Raw genomic sequence first — 19,133 nt, 5'->3', positions numbered from 1 at the left:
AGACTACTGAAGATAAAAGAACTTCTTCTAGGGAATTCCCTGGCGGTCCAGTGGTTAGGGCTCAATGCTTTCACTGCCACAGCCGGGATTCAACCCCTGGTCGGGGAACTAAGACCTCGCAAGCCGTGCGGCACGGCCAAAAAAAAAAAAAAAGGAACTTCTCACTGGCCATAATCATCAATTCACAAACCTGTAACTGTATCATATGGTAATACAATCTTTAATCTTTGTCTTAGTTTTCAGGTCTCCTACCTAAATGTCTATCTCGTCTCATTTCTGCTGGCTGGACATGTCACCTGCATAAAAACAAAAGTCTGCTGCTTCTTCAGGGTCTAATAAAATGGAATTAAAAAACAAAGTCAGTAAGGCACTAAGAAAACACTAAGTACTATGTGTGGCTTTAATTTAGGTGATTTGTGAATATACTATTTGTTTTCATCTGGATTATGTTCAGAGGTTAATGGAAGACTAATCTCTAGATACATGTAAGTGTTACCACCTGACTGTCTAAAATTCTGTATCTTAAAAAAAACAAAACAAAACTTTCTTTCATGAGGTATAGCAAACATAACTTTGTAAGACAAGAAAACAGAACAGAAAAATAAGGTGTCTTAAGGGGCATGAAAGCTTGTATTTCCCACAAATATGAAATGTCTTAGAAGAGCAGCAAAGATATTGAGAATCAGATTCTAACTTAGGTGCTAAGAAAGTAGTGGTATTTTGGTGCACTTTTCAAAATTCTCCACTAGAACTTAAACTCCACAAGGACAGGCACCAAGTTGTACTACTCACTACTGCATCTCTGGTGCTCACAGAGAGTGCCTGACACATTGTAAAACCTCAACGGCAAGTGCAGTCTTATAGCTTAATTTCTTACTTTATTTTTGAAAAATGACTATGGCATACAAATCTTTAATCTATTTTGAATCAGACACCACTTCATACACAAAATTAACTATCTAAAGAGACATAAAAGCAAATGTAGCAAAATATTGGCAATTGGTGAATCTAGAGGAAGGATATAAGAGGATTCATTATAATAAGTATCTTTTCTGTGGGTCTGAAACTTTCCAAAAGAAGAAAAAAGTTTTCAGAATTCTTACTCACTTAAGCAAAGAGCTAACACTTGAACAGTTATTTTGATATTATATTTACCTTCCACAGCACTCTTGTCCATTTATTATGCTGAGTATATATTCCCACACACAAAAATATGCAAAAAGACACTACTGGATTTTTAAAAATTCACACGTATCCATTAATGTCTAATTTAAGGAAGGCAAAGTTAGTAAGACTGAGAATATACAAAGAGGTAGAATAACTCTATTCACACTTTGTAAGGAAAAATGTTTACTAGTAGGTTTCAAACCAGCTAAAAATCAAGCAGGCGATACCTTATCATTCAATGCCAAGTGCTATAATATATAGGACCCACTGCAATCCTCTGACAGATTATGAGTTTGCTGAATCATTTGTGGTCAGTATTCTATAAAATAGTATACATCGAGAGCAAAAGACTGAAATTTAAGACTACAGTCATACTTTGTTCAAAAAGCAAAAAATACTCTCCCTTCCCCCCAGGTAAATCAGCCAAGAATTATCCATCTAAATTAAAGCTCTTTCCTTTAAATGGTGCTCTTGTGAATACTCTGATTCCCTACTACATTCATTTGACTATCCTAAATAACAAAAGTATCAGTATTTTGAAGATGGACTAGATATTTACAAGAACAGTAGCAAAGTATCATCCATCCCTAATCCTACTGGATGTTATTTATGAGTTAAAAAGTAGAGTCAAAAATCATTTGGAGGGGCTTCCCTGGTGGCGCAGTGGTTGAGAATCTGCCTGCCAATGCAGGGGACACGGGTTCGAGCCCTGGTCTGGGAAGATCCCACATGCCGCGGAGCAACTAGGTCCGTGAGCCACAACTACTGAGCCTGCGCGTCTGGAGCCTGTGCTCCACAACGAAAGAGGCCACGACAGTGAGAGGCCCGCGCACCACGATGAAGAGTGGCCCCCACTTGCCACAACTAGAGAAAGCCCTCGCACAGAAATGAAGACCCAACACAGCCATAAATAAATTAATTAATTTTAAAAAATCATTTGGAGTCAAAAATTACTTCAAATTCCAGTTAAACTAGAAGAGAAAAATCTTTCTGATCCCTTCTCTCCAAAATCACACCAAAACTTTAAGGAAAACAAGAAATATAAAGAGTTTACCTTCATTGCAATGGATAGACATTGTAACTAACCACAATAGATGAAGAAGTTGATGACCTCAGAACCCACTGAAGAAGATACCAATGAGGAGCAAGTCAATTCACATCTAAATAGGAGGTTTAGCAACAGGAGGTATTAGGTACCAGGCAGAAAGTAAAGGCTTGATTGAAGGTTTATATAAGGACACCCCAAGACCTAGCCTCCATTTCACATACCCAGATATTACCACTCCTCAAGACCTAGCAGGAGTCTAAAGATTTATTCTCTAGAAAATCTAAAACTGACACACTCTGAATTTAGGAACAAAAGGTTCAGTGGAGTGTGGAGATGAAACTAAAACCAGGGAGATTAAAAAGCCCCACCCATGTTTACAAAGCTCACGAACATCTTTTCAAAGACCCATTCTTTTCTTTTCTTTTCTTTTTTTTTTGGCACTTTAAAAAAATCTTATTGAAGTCCAGCTGATTCAATGACCCATTCTTAATTATGAACGTATGTCCTGAAATCACCAATCATTTGAGAAAGGCCTCTAAAATAAAATACAGAATAAAACAAACATGGGTATGGAAAACTTGAAGGAAAAAGAGAGTCAAGAAAATGTCAAAAAAGCTATCTTCCAAGAAAGACTGTATTTAAAAAACAAGAAAAGAATGCTTAAAAAACAAATTTTAAGGAATAAACCAGAAAAAGCACTAGAAATTTAAACATACTACAGCTGAAATAAAAACTTCAATAGAAAAGTTAAAAGATAAAGTCAAAGAATTCTCCCAGAAAGAACGAATTAGCAAAGCTAGAAAATAGAAAATTATACAATCAATCCAGGAAGTCAAACATCCAACTAAAAACAGAAAATAAAGGGAAGAAAATCACAGGAGGGAAAAATGTAAGAAAACATGAAGAAGTTAAGGACCTGGAAAGGCCCACCAAGTATAGAGAACGATAGATTTATTTTAAAAAAGACCCACCCACTGAGGTACATGATCTGTTACCAGGAATTCAAAAAAATTAAAAATCTAAAAACTTCCAGAGACAAACTAGGTCATAAACGATGGATAAAGAACCAGAACGGGGGCTTCCCTGGTGGCGCAGTGGTTGAGAGTCCGCCTGCCGATGCAGGGGACACAGGTTCGTGCCCCGGTCCAGTAGGATCCCACGTGCCGCGGAGCGGCTGGGCCCGTGAGCCATGGCCGCTGAGGCTGCGCGTCCGGAGCCTGTGCTCTGCAACGGGAGAGGCCACAACAGTGAGAGGCCCGCGTACCGCGCAAAAAAAAAAAAAAGAATCAGAATGGTATTGTACCTGCCAACAACATCAGAAGCTAAAAGACAAAAGTAATACTTTCAAAATCCTAAGGGAAAATTATTTTCAAAACAGAACCCTAGGCCCAGTCAAACTTTCAATTGAGTGAAAGGAAAGAATTTAGACATTGTCAAATATGGAAAGTCTCAAAAAATTTCCTTTGCCATGTACCCTTTTTGCAAGAAGCTACTAGAGAATGATATGATCCAGGGCAATAAATTAACAACATTATCTCACATGAGAGAGGCTAATGGAACGGAAGCAAGAAGGAGAAAGACCTAGAAGAGAGGTATCCAGGAAGAAATATATATATATATATCTGTAATGGCTTGACTGTGTAGAAATTCATTCTGAGAGGTTATTGGAGGATGTAGGAAGACTTGATAACGGGTAAAGGAAATTAATCAAATAAAGAGAACTTTCAACTTCAGAGAATAGGAGACAGAGTCATAACAGACTATTTGGCTTGATAGGGAATATTCACATGGGCATATTAATGTAACCACTGGATATCAATTTAACAAAAAAACCTGGGATAAAAGTGGGATGAGATTATAACAGGTTAAAATTTTCATCTAATATTGAATTAATACTCAAGAGATGGCTGTATACCTTATCTTTTGAAAATATAGGAGTATGTAACAGAAGAGGTAGAAGATGCTTCTAAAGAAAAGGACTGAAGATGGAGAGGAAATGAGTCAGGAAACTGCTTTTTTTGTTACTATAAATCTTTTAGCAGTTTATTTAACTTCAAATATGTGTACATATCACTGATAAAAATTAACTTTAAAAAGCTTTCAAGGGACTTCCCTGGTGGTGCAGTGGTTCAGAATTCGCCTGCCAGTGCAGGGGACACAGGTTCAAGCCCTGGTCCGGGAAGATCCCACATGCTGCAGAGCAACTAAGCCTGCGCGCCATAACTACTGAAGCCCAGCTACTGAAGCCCACGTGCCTAGAGCCCATGCTCCGCAAGAAGAGAAGCCACGGCAATGAGAAGCCCACGCACTGCAACGAAGAGTAGCCTCCGCTCACCACAACTCGCATGCAGCAACGAAGACCCAACGCAGACAAATAAATAAAATAAAATGTATAAAGAGCTCATAAAACTCAATAGTAAAAAAAAAAAAAAGAAAAAAGAATGCAATTAGAAAATGGACAACTGACGTGAACAGATATTTCACCAGAGAACACACAGATGGCAAATAAGAACATAAAAAGATTTTTCAACACCTCTGGCTATCAAGGAAATGCGATTTAAAACAACAATGAGATTATTACTACACACTTATCAGAATAGCTAAAACACAAAATAGTAAAACCACCAAATGCTGGTGAAGATGCAGAGAAACAAGATCACTCACACGCTACTGAAGGAATATAAAATAGTACAGCCACTCGAGAAACAGTTCAGTAGTTTCTTATAAAACTAAACATGCAATTACCATGTGACCCAGTAATTGCACTATTAGGCATTTATCCCAGAGAAACAAAAATTTATGATCATACAAAACCTTCTACACAAAAATTCATAGCAGCTTTATTTATAACAGCCAAAAACTGGAATCAGCCCAGGTGTTCCCCAATGGGTGAGTCGTTAACCAAACTGTGGGGAATGCATACCATGAAATACTACTCAATAATAAAAAAGGAACTACTGATGCATACAACTTGGATGAATCTCCAGGGAATTAAACCGACTGAATAAAAGCAAATCCCAAAAGGTTACATCGTATATGGTTCCATTTATATTACATTTGTGAACGACAAAATTTTATAAATGGAGGACAAAGTTTTGGAGGAGAGAAGGCGGGGTGGAGGGAGGAAAGGGGTATAGTTAAAAAAGAACACAAGGGATCCTTGTCCCTTAGAACTGTTCAGTATCTTGACTGTGGTGGTGGCTACATGAACCTACAGAAATGACAAAACTGTAGTGAATTTCATACACACACACACAAATGAGTACAAGTAAAACTAGAGAAATTTGAGTAAGACTGGTGTGCTGTAACAGATGACAATATCCTGGTTGTGATATTATACTACAGTTTCACAAAATGTTACCATTAGGAGAAACTGGGCAAAGTGTACAAGGGGTCCTTCTGTATTGTTTTTTACAACTGCATGTGAATCTACAACTGCCTTAATAAAAATGTCAATTAAAAAAACACTGCATAAGCATTGCTACTGGTATGAAAGAAACAAATCAATACTGTCCTCTGTTCTGATTTTGCTACACTGTACTTTTTGGGTCTCCAGAATAATGTTTTTTTCCATTTTCTAATGTTTTACAACCTTGGATGCTCTGTTTCTGGGTCATGCTGGAAACTTAGTGTTCCATCACCAGTTGCTGCTTTCCCCAAAAATATGACTTTTCATCTCTGGAAAGAAGGATAAACATCAAGCAGTCACTTTTGCTTGTAACTCAAAATATATGGTACTACTATCTTCAAATATAATGTTTTTTCTCATTTGAGATTTACCTTCAGGTGAGTTTTCTTCACCAAAATTTTACTCTAGTCATATTTTCAAATTCCTTTTCTTATAACCCAAATTTAAAGGACTTAATCCATTAACCCCCAATATTCACCTCTTTGAAGGAAGCAAATCCATGACCTTTTCAAGACTTTTATCAGTCTTTGGGTTCAGACAATGGTCTCAACACTCTCTATAGCTCTTTTACACTCTACCTTTATGACTGAACCATCTCCATAAGCAGTCTTCCCATGCAGATCTCTTAGCTATTCACAAATTTATATTTTGTGCTAAGTAACGGTCTCTTATTTGTAAATCAACTCAACAAGCCCCTATTTCTCTGTTCATCACAATTGCTATCCCAGCACTGGCTGGGCAACTCTGTACTGTTAAAAGTTGAAACAGATTGACAGTATTTCTCCTATCATTCTTTCCCTTTACAAACCAAACAGGAATATCAGTATTTCCTTTGCCACATCTCGTATACCATTATACACCATAATTCTTGAAAATAAAATAATTATTTCTAACATCATCAGCTCAGCTCTGCTGTGTTATGCTCTGTTTGCAAAAGACAAGTAACCTGAACAAACCCCTTGGTATTTGGTGCTGAGACTTGTTACTTTCCCACTTCTGTCAAAACAAAGACAAAACAACAATAAACCACTGTAACTCCACTTTTCAAATTAAAATTGATGAGTAGGAGAATGATCCTATCATTAATTTTTTCAAACAAAACAATGAAGTTCTCAGGATGAGAAACACAGCCATGAACAGGATTGGATGTGGATTTTAGTCAAAACTCTTTCACTAATTAGCCATATAATTTTCTGCAAATTACTTCCCCTCATCAGTCTCAGTTTCCTGACTCAGTTTCCCTGGTGGTGCAGTGGATAAGAATCCGCCTGCCAATGCAGGGGACACGGGTTTGATCCTTGATCCAGGAAGATCCTACATGCCGCGCAGCAACAAAGCCCGTGCACCACAACTACTGAGCCTGAGCTCTACAGCCCACGAGCCACAACTACTGAGCCCACGTGCCACAACTACTGAGGCCTGCCCACCTAGAGCCTGTGCTCTGCAACAAGAGAAGCCACTGCAATGAGAAGCCCGCGCACCGCAACGAAGAGAAGCCCCCCGCTCCGCTCACTGCAACTAGAGAAAGCCCGTGCGCAGCAACTAAGACCCAACGCACTAAAAAAAAAAGGAAAAAAAAATTCATATTAGGGTACTTTCCTGTATTAATATTCCAAGGAGATCCATGCAGATACACACAACAAAAAGAAAAACCTGCCTTCAGTATCTGAAAGTACAGACAGGTAATAATAAAGCATGGGAAAGTACCTTAAAGGATCCTCTTGACTCAATGACCACTGGTTAACAGTAGCTATCACATGAAACAGTGAGGGGCTGTCTGTGGTTAAATGCTCTTTTAGAGAGCTGTGTCAAGTGGCAGAGTTCTTTTCGGGCTTTTTGGTAGTAAAATATACATAACATAAAATTGACCATTTAAACCATTTTTTTAATTGCAGTTAAAAAAAAAAACATAAAAATATACCAACTTAACCAGTTTTAAGTGTATAGTGCAGTAGTGTTAAGTGTATTTGCATTGATATACAACAGATCTCCAAAACTTCTTCATCTCATAAAACTAAAACTATACTATATCCATTAAACAACTCCCCATTTCCCCTTCCCCCCAGTCCCTGGGAGACTATCATTCTACTTTCTACTATCCTACTTTCTGTTTCTATGAATTTGACAACTTTAAATACCTCATATAAATGGAATCATGCAGTATTTGTCCTTCTGTGCATGTTAACCATTTCTAAGTATACAATTCAGTGGTATTAAATATATTCATCACACTGCTGTGCAAGCATCACCACTATCCAACTCCAAAACTTTTTCATCTTCCCAAACTGAAACTCTGTACCCTTTAAGCAATAATTCCCCACTAACTGAAATTCTGTACACATTAGCCAATAACTTCCCATTACCCAGTCCCCAGGCCCTGGTAACCACTATTCTACTTTCTCTGTGAATTGACCTATTCTAGGTACCTCACATAAATGATTTTATGCAGTATTTGTCTATTTGTGTCTGGCTTGTTTCACTTAGCATAGTGTTTTCAGTGTTTATCCATGTTGTAAAATCTATCAGAACTTCACTCCTTTTTAAGGTTGAATAATATTCCATTGTATGTATATGCTACATCTTGTGTAACCGTTCATTGGTCTATGGACATTTGGGTTGTTTCCACCTTTCGGCTACTGTGAATAATGCTGCTGAACAGACAATAACAAGTGCTGATGAGGATGTGGAGAAATAAAACCCTGGTGCAGTGTTATGGGAACATAAAACTGTGCAGCCACTGTGGAAAACAATATGGTGGTTTCCCAAAAACTTAAAAATAGGACTATGGTATGATCTAGCAATGCCACTTCCAGGTATATACACAAAAGAACTGAAAGCAGGGACTCGAACAGGTAAGTCTACGACAAAGTTCTTTTTTTTCCCCAAAGTTAATTTTTTTTTTTTTTTTTTTTTTTTGCGGTATGCGGGCCTCTCACTGTTGTGGCCTCTCCCGTTGCGGAGCACAGGCTCCGGATGCGCAGGCCCAGCGGCCATGGCTCACGGGCCCAGCCGCTCCGCGGCATATGGGATCCTCCCAGACCGGGGCACGAACCCGTATCCCCTGCATCGGCAGGCGGACTCTCAACCACTGCGCCACCAGGGAGGCCCCCAAAGTTAATTTTTGATGTCAGTCATCCTAATGAATGTGAAGTAACGTCACACAGTGGTTTTGATTTGCATTTCCCTAATGATTAGTGATGTTGAACATCTTTCCATGTGTTTACTGGCCCTTTGTGTATCTTCTTTGGGAAAATCTCGGGATAGTTCTTAATCAATCTAAAAATACAGGTTCAAATGAAAGAAATTGCTTAGGCGGGCTTCCCTGGTGGTGCAGTAGTTGGGAATGCGGGGGACACAGGTTCGAGCCCCGGTCCGGGAAGATCCCACGTGCCGCAGAGCAAGTAAGCCCGTACGCCACAACTACTGAGCCTGCGCTCTAGAGCCCGTGAGCCACAACTACTGAGCTCGCGCACCTAGAGCCGGAGCTCTGCAACAAGATAAGCCACCTCAATGAGAAGCCTGCGCACCGCAGCGGAAGACCCAACACAGTCAAAAATAAATAAATAAATAAATAATTTTTTTAAAAAAACAGAAAGAAATTCCTTAGGCACGCTGGCATTCCTGCAGCATGAGCCACTGCCTGGGTGTCACAGCAAAGTCCTGTCACATTTAATATGAAAAAGGTTTTGCTCAATTCTCTAAAAAGCAGCCTCTCCATATAAAATGGGCTCACTTCAATTAAATAAACCAATTCTTAACTGCATGTTAGTGGAACCATCCTACTCTTCCAACGCTTAGTAAAAACACTCAGAAGGACAACAAAAAGGGTGTGTTCATTATACCTCTCCCAGAGGCAAGAGCCTTTACCAATTTAATTTTTTTTTTTTTTTTTTTTTGGTGGTATGCAGGCCTCTCACTCTTGTGGCCTCTCTCGTTGCGGAGCACAGGCTCCAGACGCGCAGGCTCAGTGGGCATGGCTCATGGGCCCAGCCGCTCCGCGGCATGTGGGATCCTCCCGGACTGGGGCACGAACCCATGTCTCCTGCATCGGCAGGTGGACTCTCAACCACTGCGCCACCAGGGAAGCCCACCAATTTAATTTTTTACATGGAACCCAGAGACTCCATTTCCCAGTGAAAGACAGTCCTAACAGAAAAAGTAATATGAAGTCGAGGGGTGGAGGGAGGATTAACAACACCAAAAGATAGCACTTTCAGTAAAACAGCCCACTAAAACCTTCTGCTTTGGGACGAGTCCAAGTAACTACCATATCACGAAAAGGGTAATGCTTTCCTGAGCTCATACTGCCAACAGGGTTATAGCCAAATAAACCAATGAAATCTGCTCATCCAAAACCAGTAACTCTCTTTAGCAAATACTTCAACAATCTCAATTTCCAAGACCAGTTTTACCCTAAAATTACTCTATTAACCAAACAGCTGATTTTCTTAAGTAAAATCTGACCTCAATCTACTTCACATATTTAATGCTCAGAAAGTAGGTAGACAAGAAATGTTAAAATAAAACTAGCCAATTCTAGAGGATGCTGATTACACTTACTACCTGTCTGTCTGCCTGCCTTCATTCACTATTTACCATGCACCCATTAAATGCAGGCACTCTTCTAGGTGCTTAGCATCTATCAGCTAAAAACAAAAGACAAAGCCCTCTGCCCTTGTGCAGCTTATATTCTAGTGCCCTTGGATTCACTTTGCGATTGGTGAGTGTGGAACATACCAGTCATTTGTTTTTACAACTCTGTCTGCAATAAATCTGACCATAAACATCATACACAATTTCTGACACAGATGTGTGGGAAGTGAAAATATACAGAAAAATTTAAATACGGTAGTCTGTGTAAGCACTGTAAGTAAGCACCATAAGCCTATAAAAATTATTTCTTCCAAGAATCAAGAACCAGTAAGTAACTGAAATGACTGTGCCTAAAATAATGAGGGCCAGCGTTATACTGGCAGTTTGGCCCTCCTGAACACCTGCAAGGTAACTACTTCTGTCCAAACCTCAAGAGGTTTTAACAATCAAGTGACAACTCAAATTTCAGTCTCATTCATAATTAGAGAGTGCTGTAGATTTTTTAAAAAGCAAAGCAGACAAAAAAACATCCTAGTCAACTGATGAAATTTAAAATGTCCTAAAAGTAGTACACATTCCAAGTATCTCTAATCATCTGCACATCAGCCAACTGGTGAGTTTATACGGTTTAAACATGCATTGTCCAATATGGTAGCACTAGCCACACTCAGCACCTGAAATGTGCCTAATCTAAATTGAGATGAGCTGTAAATGTAACATACACTCTAGAGAAAAAGAAGGTAAAATGTCTCAACTATATTTTAATCTTGATTACATAATAAAATTATAAGACTGGATAACATGAGTTAAAATATAGTATTAAATACTTCTTTTACTTTTTAAATGTGGCTACGAAAAAATATTATCTATGTGACTCACATTATATTTCTTTTGGATGCCAGCAGACTTCTAAACCTGCACACAGAGCTAATACATGCAATGTGTTGGAGCTGTACTCAGAATTTTACACCCATGTATTTATCCATTTCTCAGGTTACACTGTTCAATATATCTTATATATCAAAATATCACACATATCCAACACTTTTATATCAAAATATGAAAGTTTCAGAATCTAAAGTGACATTGTTTAGCAGAGCACTAACAAATATTTGTGTGAACACTGCACGCAGGGCATTCAATCCATAAAGGAACTTGTTCTGCCTCACTTCAGCAGCAGAAGGGTCACAAGTTCCATATACAGCTAATATGCATGCACTGTGCTCCTACAGTGTGCCTGGCACCATCCTAGGTGCTTTGCTCTCAATGACCCATAAAATCATCACAACTACCTTATGTGATAGGTACTATTATTAACACTATTTAAAGAAGAAACAAACAGACAGATTAATTAACTTGCCAAAGTTCCATGACTAGTAACCTGTGGAACTAGGATTCCAACCCAGCAGGTTTGATCCCAAATTACTATACATTTTCCCTAGTAAAAAGACTACGCAAGGGAATTCCCTGGCGGTTCAGTGGTTAGGACTCCCAGCTTTCACTGCAGAGGGCACAGGTTCAATCCCTGGTCAGGGAACTAAGGTCCCCACAAGTCTTGCGGGGCAGCCAAAAAAAAAAAAAAAAAAAAAGTAAAAACGAAAGACTACACAAAAGATTATGTCATTATCTTACAGGATTGGGCTTTAGTTGAGGGTATGCACTCATTAAAAAAGACAAGAGTAGATGGAGTTAATGTTTTGCTTCCTACCCTCCACCCCCTACCCTTCTCAACGACAGGTTAAAGTTGACCACGTGAATTAAATCCCTGATCTTACTACAGGTTTATTTTATGCTCCCTTTTCCAGAAAGGCCCTACCCCACCTCTGTGGTCCAATTCCTATTTGTCCTTCAGACTTCATTTTAGACATCATCTCCATGCAACCGCCTAATTTAGGCTAGTCACCCCTCCTTCCCATGCTTACCCCCATTGTAGCACTTTCCACACTCTATTGTGATTGTCCTCACTAGACTGCTCCTTAAGAGGTCTATTGTGTTCACTTATCTATCCCCAGTGCCTAAAACAATGCCTAGCATTAGGTGCTCAATAAATATTTACTGATCTAACTTAACTACCTGACGCACCCAGATACAGCTAAAAGTGGAATATTAAAAGTAAACATAGTGGTAGGAAGTGCTAACCCAAAGGCAGAGAACAAGTTCTAAGTTTCGTGAAATTTATGACAGGTCTAGAGAGCAGTATGACACTCAGGAAATGATGATTACAATGACCCCCTCCCCCCAAAAAAGGGAGTAAAATCAAAACGTAGTTAAAATGATCACTTGCCCAATTTAAATTCAGTAAAATTTGTTTTATGAGAATGAATTAAGTAGCTGACAAATATTTATCACAAGAAATCCAAATCAACGATTCCAAATGCTATAAACTGTTTGAAATCAGCTTAATTGTGACAATTGCCAGAGTTCAAAGACTACAGTTGCTTTTTTAAAAAATCATCTTAATATAAAACTAGTTACACTTAAAAATGGGTTTCGTTGCACTGCCCCAACGCTGTGTTCTGGGCCCCAAGTGACAGAGACAACTATGTGTCCTTTAAGATATTTATTGTGTGGGGGGGCAAAAACGGATTTCGCATACAACCCATTTAACACAATTCGTGTTAATGCACTAAATTGTCTCAGCAGAGTCAAATGGGACTTTCCTAGAGCGTTCCCTTTTCTTTTCCTAAACGGGAAACCGATTTAAAAGGTCAATCTTTAGCTCTTACTTTCACACTAAATAATTCTGAAACATGAGGTGAAAAGTACATTAGAAGTCCCAAGGCTATGACTGGCAAGACACTTCCCCGTAAATTCTAGCATAAAACAGAAGGGAGAACTTCATTCTTTCGGGTTCGAGGACAGAAGCTGATCGTCTCCATTAGATTACTGCTTCTGTTGATGTCTCGAACAGCTCTGTGAGCAAACATGCCAGAGAGTCCCACCCCAAGCACGAAGAGCCTCCGATTGTTTGACACATCAATGGATTAGTCAACGCCGAGCAACTCACTTTTCCCTTCTAATTTGCCTTAATTATTCCTCACACAAATCCTCAAGTTTACTTTAAGACCATATGGAATCTTCTCTTTGCCCTGAAGTATGAATCCAGGCCTTTACCAAATGACTCCTAGTGCTTCAGTCCCAACCACCAAAATAAATCCCTTACAAATATCGTACAGCTAGTAACGCCACACAAACATGGAAAAACCCAATCCAGACGCTTAAAGAAATAGGATTCTGGAACGCTGTTAATGCTGCATATTTTGTAACAGCAGGCACTGAGCAGAGTGAGAGACTTGAAAGCAAAAGACCGGATGCAAAGCTTGGGAAGACCCCGCCCCAGAAAGCTCGATGCCGATTCAAACAGTAACTTGGGTCTGTCGCCTGGAATCAGAATCACTGAAACAAAGGCGTATATTACTGGAAGCAAGATGTCTGGAATAAAAGAAACGGTTTGCAAATGCAGAGACCGCACACCACCCTCCCACAGGTCTTACCTATGGTGGAAATAAAGGTGGTATTGAAGGCATCATCCGAAAAACGAAAAAGGACGCAGGTCTTCCCCACTCCCGAGTCCCCGATCAGGAGCAGCTTGAAAAGCAGGTCGTACGTCTTCTTCGCCATTGGGAGGAGCGGCACAGGCTCTCGCCGCCGGCGGCCCCAAGGGATCGGTCCCTCTCACTACGGCCAACTCCTCCTCTCTCGGGCGTTCTCAGGCCGGAGGACCGGGAAAGCGTGGGAAAAAGGAGGGCTCGAGAAGGCGCGGGCGACCTAGGAACGGCCTCGTCGAGGAAGCCCCGACGGTGGCTGCGTCCGGTGCCTCCGAGGGCGGCGACCGCGGCTCCGCAGCCTCTCCCAGCCGCTCCGCCCGGTTCCGGGGAGTCGGTCGGGACAAAATGGCCTCCCCTCCCCCCTCAGGGCTGCTCGGCCGGGACGCTCCCACGGGCGAGCAAGCAAGCTCGGCCGTCGAGGGAGAGCGGCGGGCGTGAAGACAGTATCCCTCGCGAGCAGCCGCTCCGAGCTAGGACGCGGCGATGGCAGCGAAGGAGGACTCGGAGCCGACGAGCTCAGCTACATAGCCACAGGAAGCCGAGACGCCCCGGCCAGAGCCACCTTTTCCCCGTGCCCTCTCACGCCGGCGTGCGCGCTGCCTGAGACGCACGCAAGGACGTACGCCCGCCCTCCCCTCGCGCCCTCGCCCTGCGGGCCGCCTCTGCGCACGCGCGCCAGAGGGCGTGGGGGCCCGCGGGGGCGCAGAGTGGAGCTCTAGGTCTCCGAGCCTCAGTCTAAGCCCCGACGGAGACTAGAGAGGGGAGGGGCGAGAGAGGGCGAGGCCGCGGGCGCGCTCCCTGCGGCCGTCTGATAGGGTGCGCGGCGTTTCGAGCACGCCCCGCGGGGGGGCGCTGCCTAGTGACTGCGCAGGCGCGGCATGCTGGCGTAGCCCTTTGACACTCACCGTTTTCCTCCTCGGGTTGCTCTCGGGGCTCAGCTGAGGATGCTTCGGGCCGCGTTTGGTGCGTGTGTTTCGCTGAGAGTCTTGGCGCAGCCAAGAGCTTGGGTCGCCGTGTGTTCCTGTGTAGCTGTAGCTCGTAAATGCGAGAAAAAGTAGCGCCCTGGGTCATTTAATAGCCTCTTGGCTAAAATGAGGCGCATCCTGAGTGCCCTCTCTCGTGGCTAGTCGGGGCGGGGGAAACATTAAGCTCCGTCCCGGTTTTCTTAAGGAACCAGAGTTGGCGTTCAAGAGAGCAGGAGTTTGAAATGGGAAAAACTGGCCACGCTGCTCAAGTTGGATGATGTAATCTGCCCTGCAGGGCGAGGAGTAGAGGGCCGAGGAACACTTGGGTGCAGGGCCAACCTCCCCGCCAAGTGGAAGCGCCGATGCTGTGCTCTACGTGGAGAACCGGCTCCAGAACTTGGACACGTTTTTTTTTAATTAATTAATTTTTTTATTATTAATTTTTTATTTTTGGCTGCGTTGGGTCTTCGTTGCTGCACGCGGGCTTTCTCTAGTTGCGGCGAGCTGGGGCTACTCTTCGTTGCGGTGCGCAGGCTGCTCTTTGCGGTGGCTTCTCTTGTTGCAGAGCACAGGCTTTAGGCGCATGGGCTTCAGTAGTTGTAGCACTCGGGCTCAGTTGTTGTAGCACGCAGGCTCAGTAGTTGTGGCTCGCGGGCTCTAGAGCGCAGGCTCTGTAGTTGTGGCACACAGGCTTAGTTGCCCCGCGGCATGCGGGATCTTCCCAGACCAGGGCTCGAACCCGTGTCCCCTGCATTGGCAGGTAGAGTCTTAACTACTGTGCCACCGGAGAAGCCCTTGGCCGCCCTTTCGCAATAGGGAGAGCCCAAGAGCACCATGCTGAGGAAGCGGGGCCCCTCCCTGCTGCCAGAATCGAACCACCAGTGTACCAAATTGAGAGATAGTGAAGCCAACCCCAACCCCGCTGCCTTTTCCTTGCACTTTCTTTTCATATGCTTAGCACTCTTCCTTCCCTCTCTTTCCTTTCTTCTTCCTTTTTGTAGTTTAAATGTTCATACTCCTGCCCTACCTTTCTTAGTGTGCGTCATGGCTCCGAAGCCCACCTAGGATGTGATGGCAGAGTAGTTGAACCTGGTGGGCTGGTTCAACCCGATACAGGAGAAAACCCTGAGACATCTGGAAAGCAAGAAACAGGGATCGGGGCTTCCCTGGTGGCGCAGTGGTTGAGAGTCCGCCTGCCGATGCAGGGGACGCGGGTCCTGTGCCCCGGTCTGGGAAGATCCCACATACCGCAGAGCGGCTGGGCCCGTGAGCCATGGCCACTGAGCCTGCACGTCTGGAGCCTGTGCTCCGCAACGGGAGAGGCCACAACAGTGAGAGCCCAAGAAACAGGGATTGCGAGAGAAGTAAAAACTACATTTTTACGCCCCACCACCACCAAAATGTTTGTGTATTTAATATGTAATTAAAATTACTCTTTAGGCAGTAGGGTAATCGTATTTCAGTCTCCCATTCTTTGGAGACTTGTCTTACATTCTTCTTTTCCAACTACCCCTAAAGCTTCGTTTCTGAAGATGCCTGTCTTCTCTAATCTCACTCTCCAGTTTGTTTCTGGGATTGCTCTTGTCATTTAAACCTTATCCTCTAAGAATCATTCTTTCTCCAATTGGGAATGCCTTATTAGGAATAATGCCACAATTCTAAAATAGCCTAGCCATGCAAATCACAAAATGAGCTATGATCAGTGCTTCACAGGTTTGTCATCAATTCAGAGTCATAACATTCAGGAAAATCATCAGTATTAATGTGATTCTTCCTTTCAAAAGAACTACGATTAACTCAAGCCCCAATGTTGTGAAGCATTTTAGAAAGTTATGATTTTTAAACATAGAAAGCCTAATTAGTTCTACTACATAAATGTTGGGGACAGTGGGCAACTAAAAATGAAAAATAATTTATTTTTAACTTCTTTGTTTATCCCAGTTGTTTCCAACAGTTTTATCAGTTAGAGCCTTTTCTCCATGCACTCAATATTCTGGAACTTTAGTAATTAATTATACTATTAATGAAGTTTATTTAGTATTGGATCAGGATCCTAGAAGTTTAGAGCTGTAATATCTTTTAAGTCATAATTCAACTCCTGCACGTAATTTACAGATGAGTCTAAGGCTCAGGGAGGTTAGGGTCTTGCCAGAGGTCACACTGGCAGTGGCAGAGCCGGCCACTATATGCGCAAGGGAAAAGGGAAGAACACCTCCACAGGACATCATACTGCAAGAAGGTGAGAATTGGAAGGCTCAGCCAGTACTTAATGTTTGGATTCCCTAAAATTAATTAAAGGTTTTGCTGCAGTGAGGCCTAAACCTCAAGCCCTGTCTACCACTGAAGGCCACTAGAGTGATCAGGCATGATCTCTCACTCTAGAAAATAAGAATAAAATGGGAGTCTATGTAAGCCTAAAGGTATACCTAGAGTTGCGAAGTAATATTTGATAATAATTGAAGCAGTGAAAGAAAATGCCAATTTAGTAGTAGTAGCTTGGAGCTTATACCTGTTTTTAAAAATTGCTCTGTACAGAATCTAGTCCAAATATTTGCAAAGCCAAGAAAGAAAATAGGTATATATATATGTTCATACCAGTAATTAAGGTATTGTCTCTATATTTTTCTAGAAAGTGCACAGCTGGCCAGTTCATGGTTCCAGTCTTCAGCTTCAACTTTCAGGACCCGCCTCTACAACATGTAAGAAATCCCTGCATGAAAAGATACTGACTCAGGATTGTCTTTATCATTCTTCCCACATATATTTCCCAGTCTCTCTCCCTGATTTCTTCCTCTTTAATCTCTCTGCCCCTTGTTCTCTCTGTTCTTGTTAAGAATGAAGCCTTCCCAGGGACTTCCCTGGTGGCACAGTTGTTAAGAATCTGCCTGCCAATGCAGGGGACACGGGTTCAAGCCCTGGTCCAGGAGGATCCCACATGCCGCAGAGCAACTGGGCCTGTGTGCCGCAAATACTGAGCCTGCGCTCTAGAGCACGCAAGCCACAAGTACTGAGTCTGCAAACCACACCTATTGAAGCCCACACGTCTAGAGTCCGTGCTCCCAGCAAGAGAAGCCACTGCAATGGGAAGCCCATGCACCACAACAAAGAGTAGCCCCCGCTCGCCGGAACTAGAGAAAGCTAGAGATCCCACATGCCACAGAGCAACTGGGCCTGTGCGCCACAAATACTGATCCTGCGTTCTAGAGCCTGCAAGCCACAAGTACTGAGTCTGTGAACCACAGCTACTGAAGCCCACGTGTCTAGAGTCCATGCTCCCAGCAAGAGAAGCCACTGCAATGGGAAGCCCGTGCACCACAACAAAGAGTATCCCCCGCTCGCCGCAACTAGAGAAAGCCAGAGCGCAACAAGGAAGACCCAACACAGCCAAAAATAAATTAAAAAATTTTTAAAAACCCAACTGTGCTACTGACTAGCTCTGTGATCATTTAACCTCACTAAGCCTCATACATCAAAAGAATATAGTACTTCATGAAACTGTTTTAAAAATTAAATAAGAGGGCTTCCCTGGTGGCGCAGTGGTTGAGAGTCCGCCTGCCGATGCAGGGGACACGGGTTCGTGCCCCGGTCCGGGAAGATCCCACATGCCGCGGAGCGGCTGGGCCCGTGAGCCATGGCCGCTGAGCCTGCGCGTCCGGAGCCTGTGCTCCGCAACAGGAGAGGCCACAACAGTGAGAGGCCCGCGTACCGCAAAAAAAAAAAAAAAAAAATTAAATAAGATAATGCAAATAAATGTACTTTATATAGTGTAAAACACTATGCAAATATAAATGATTACTATTATTACTAAGAGATAAGAGCAATGAATTACACCATAAGGAAAAAGAAAGCAGAAAATTACAAGTAAACTTAGAATACTTAAAAATGATCAAAGCAACAAGCCATCCTGGACAAAAAATGGTGCCAAAGGAAGTTGAACTAAGAACAGGAATAGGTCAGAAGGAGAATGAAAGGTTAAAACAGGGAGAAACAAGAATTGGAACTGACAAGCTGTGAAGATTTAATGGAATCATCAAAAGGAGACCAAAAGAAAGAAATACAATGGCTGAAGGCAGCAGACACCTTCCCCCGATAAAAAAAAATCTTCCCACCATCAATTCCAGCAGATGAATCTCTACTCACTTCTGTTGGAGCAATTGGTCCAGCACAGTGGTTATAAACATGGGCCTTGAGGTGGCGGGACCTAAGATTCTATATCTGTCACTTTGTTAGAGACCTTGGGTAAGTTACTTAATCTCTCTAAACCTGTTTCCTCATCTGTAAAGTAGGAACAAGATAAAAACTACTATAGGGTTGAGTGAGGATGAAATGAGACATAATGTTTGGCCTTTAGTTAGTGTCCAGAAATGTTATTACCACCACAAGAACTGAGAAAACTTTTTCCA

At 42.3% G+C, this 19,133-nt stretch overlaps 1 protein-coding gene and 1 long non-coding RNA gene across 2 annotated transcripts in view; one reads left to right on the top strand and one right to left on the bottom strand.

Moving 5' to 3' along the window:
• The window catches only part of RAB10 (RAB10, member RAS oncogene family), a 77,623-nt gene extending 63,292 nt beyond the window's left edge, over positions 1-14,331 (bottom strand). The window contains exon 1 of the mRNA XM_082642344.1: positions 13,712-14,331. Coding sequence (XP_082498470.1) covers positions 13,712-13,838 — 127 coding nt within the window. The 5' untranslated portion in view covers positions 13,839-14,331. The remainder of the gene's footprint in view (positions 1-13,711) is intronic.
• Positions 14,332-14,439: 108 nt separating this feature from the next.
• LOC309815474 lies at positions 14,440-18,238 on the top strand. The gene is made up of 3 exons (XR_014295884.1): positions 14,440-14,728; positions 17,360-17,429; positions 17,565-18,238. It is a non-coding gene; the product is annotated as an uncharacterized lncRNA (long non-coding RNA).
• The last annotated feature ends 895 nt before the right edge of the window (positions 18,239-19,133 follow it).

Source organism: Mesoplodon mirus, assembly GCF_964341445.2.
Source record: "Mesoplodon mirus genome assembly, chromosome: 14".
Classification (NCBI taxonomy): domain Eukaryota; kingdom Metazoa; phylum Chordata; class Mammalia; order Artiodactyla; family Ziphiidae; genus Mesoplodon; species Mesoplodon mirus.
This window is presented reverse-complemented; position numbering and strand designations above follow the sequence as displayed.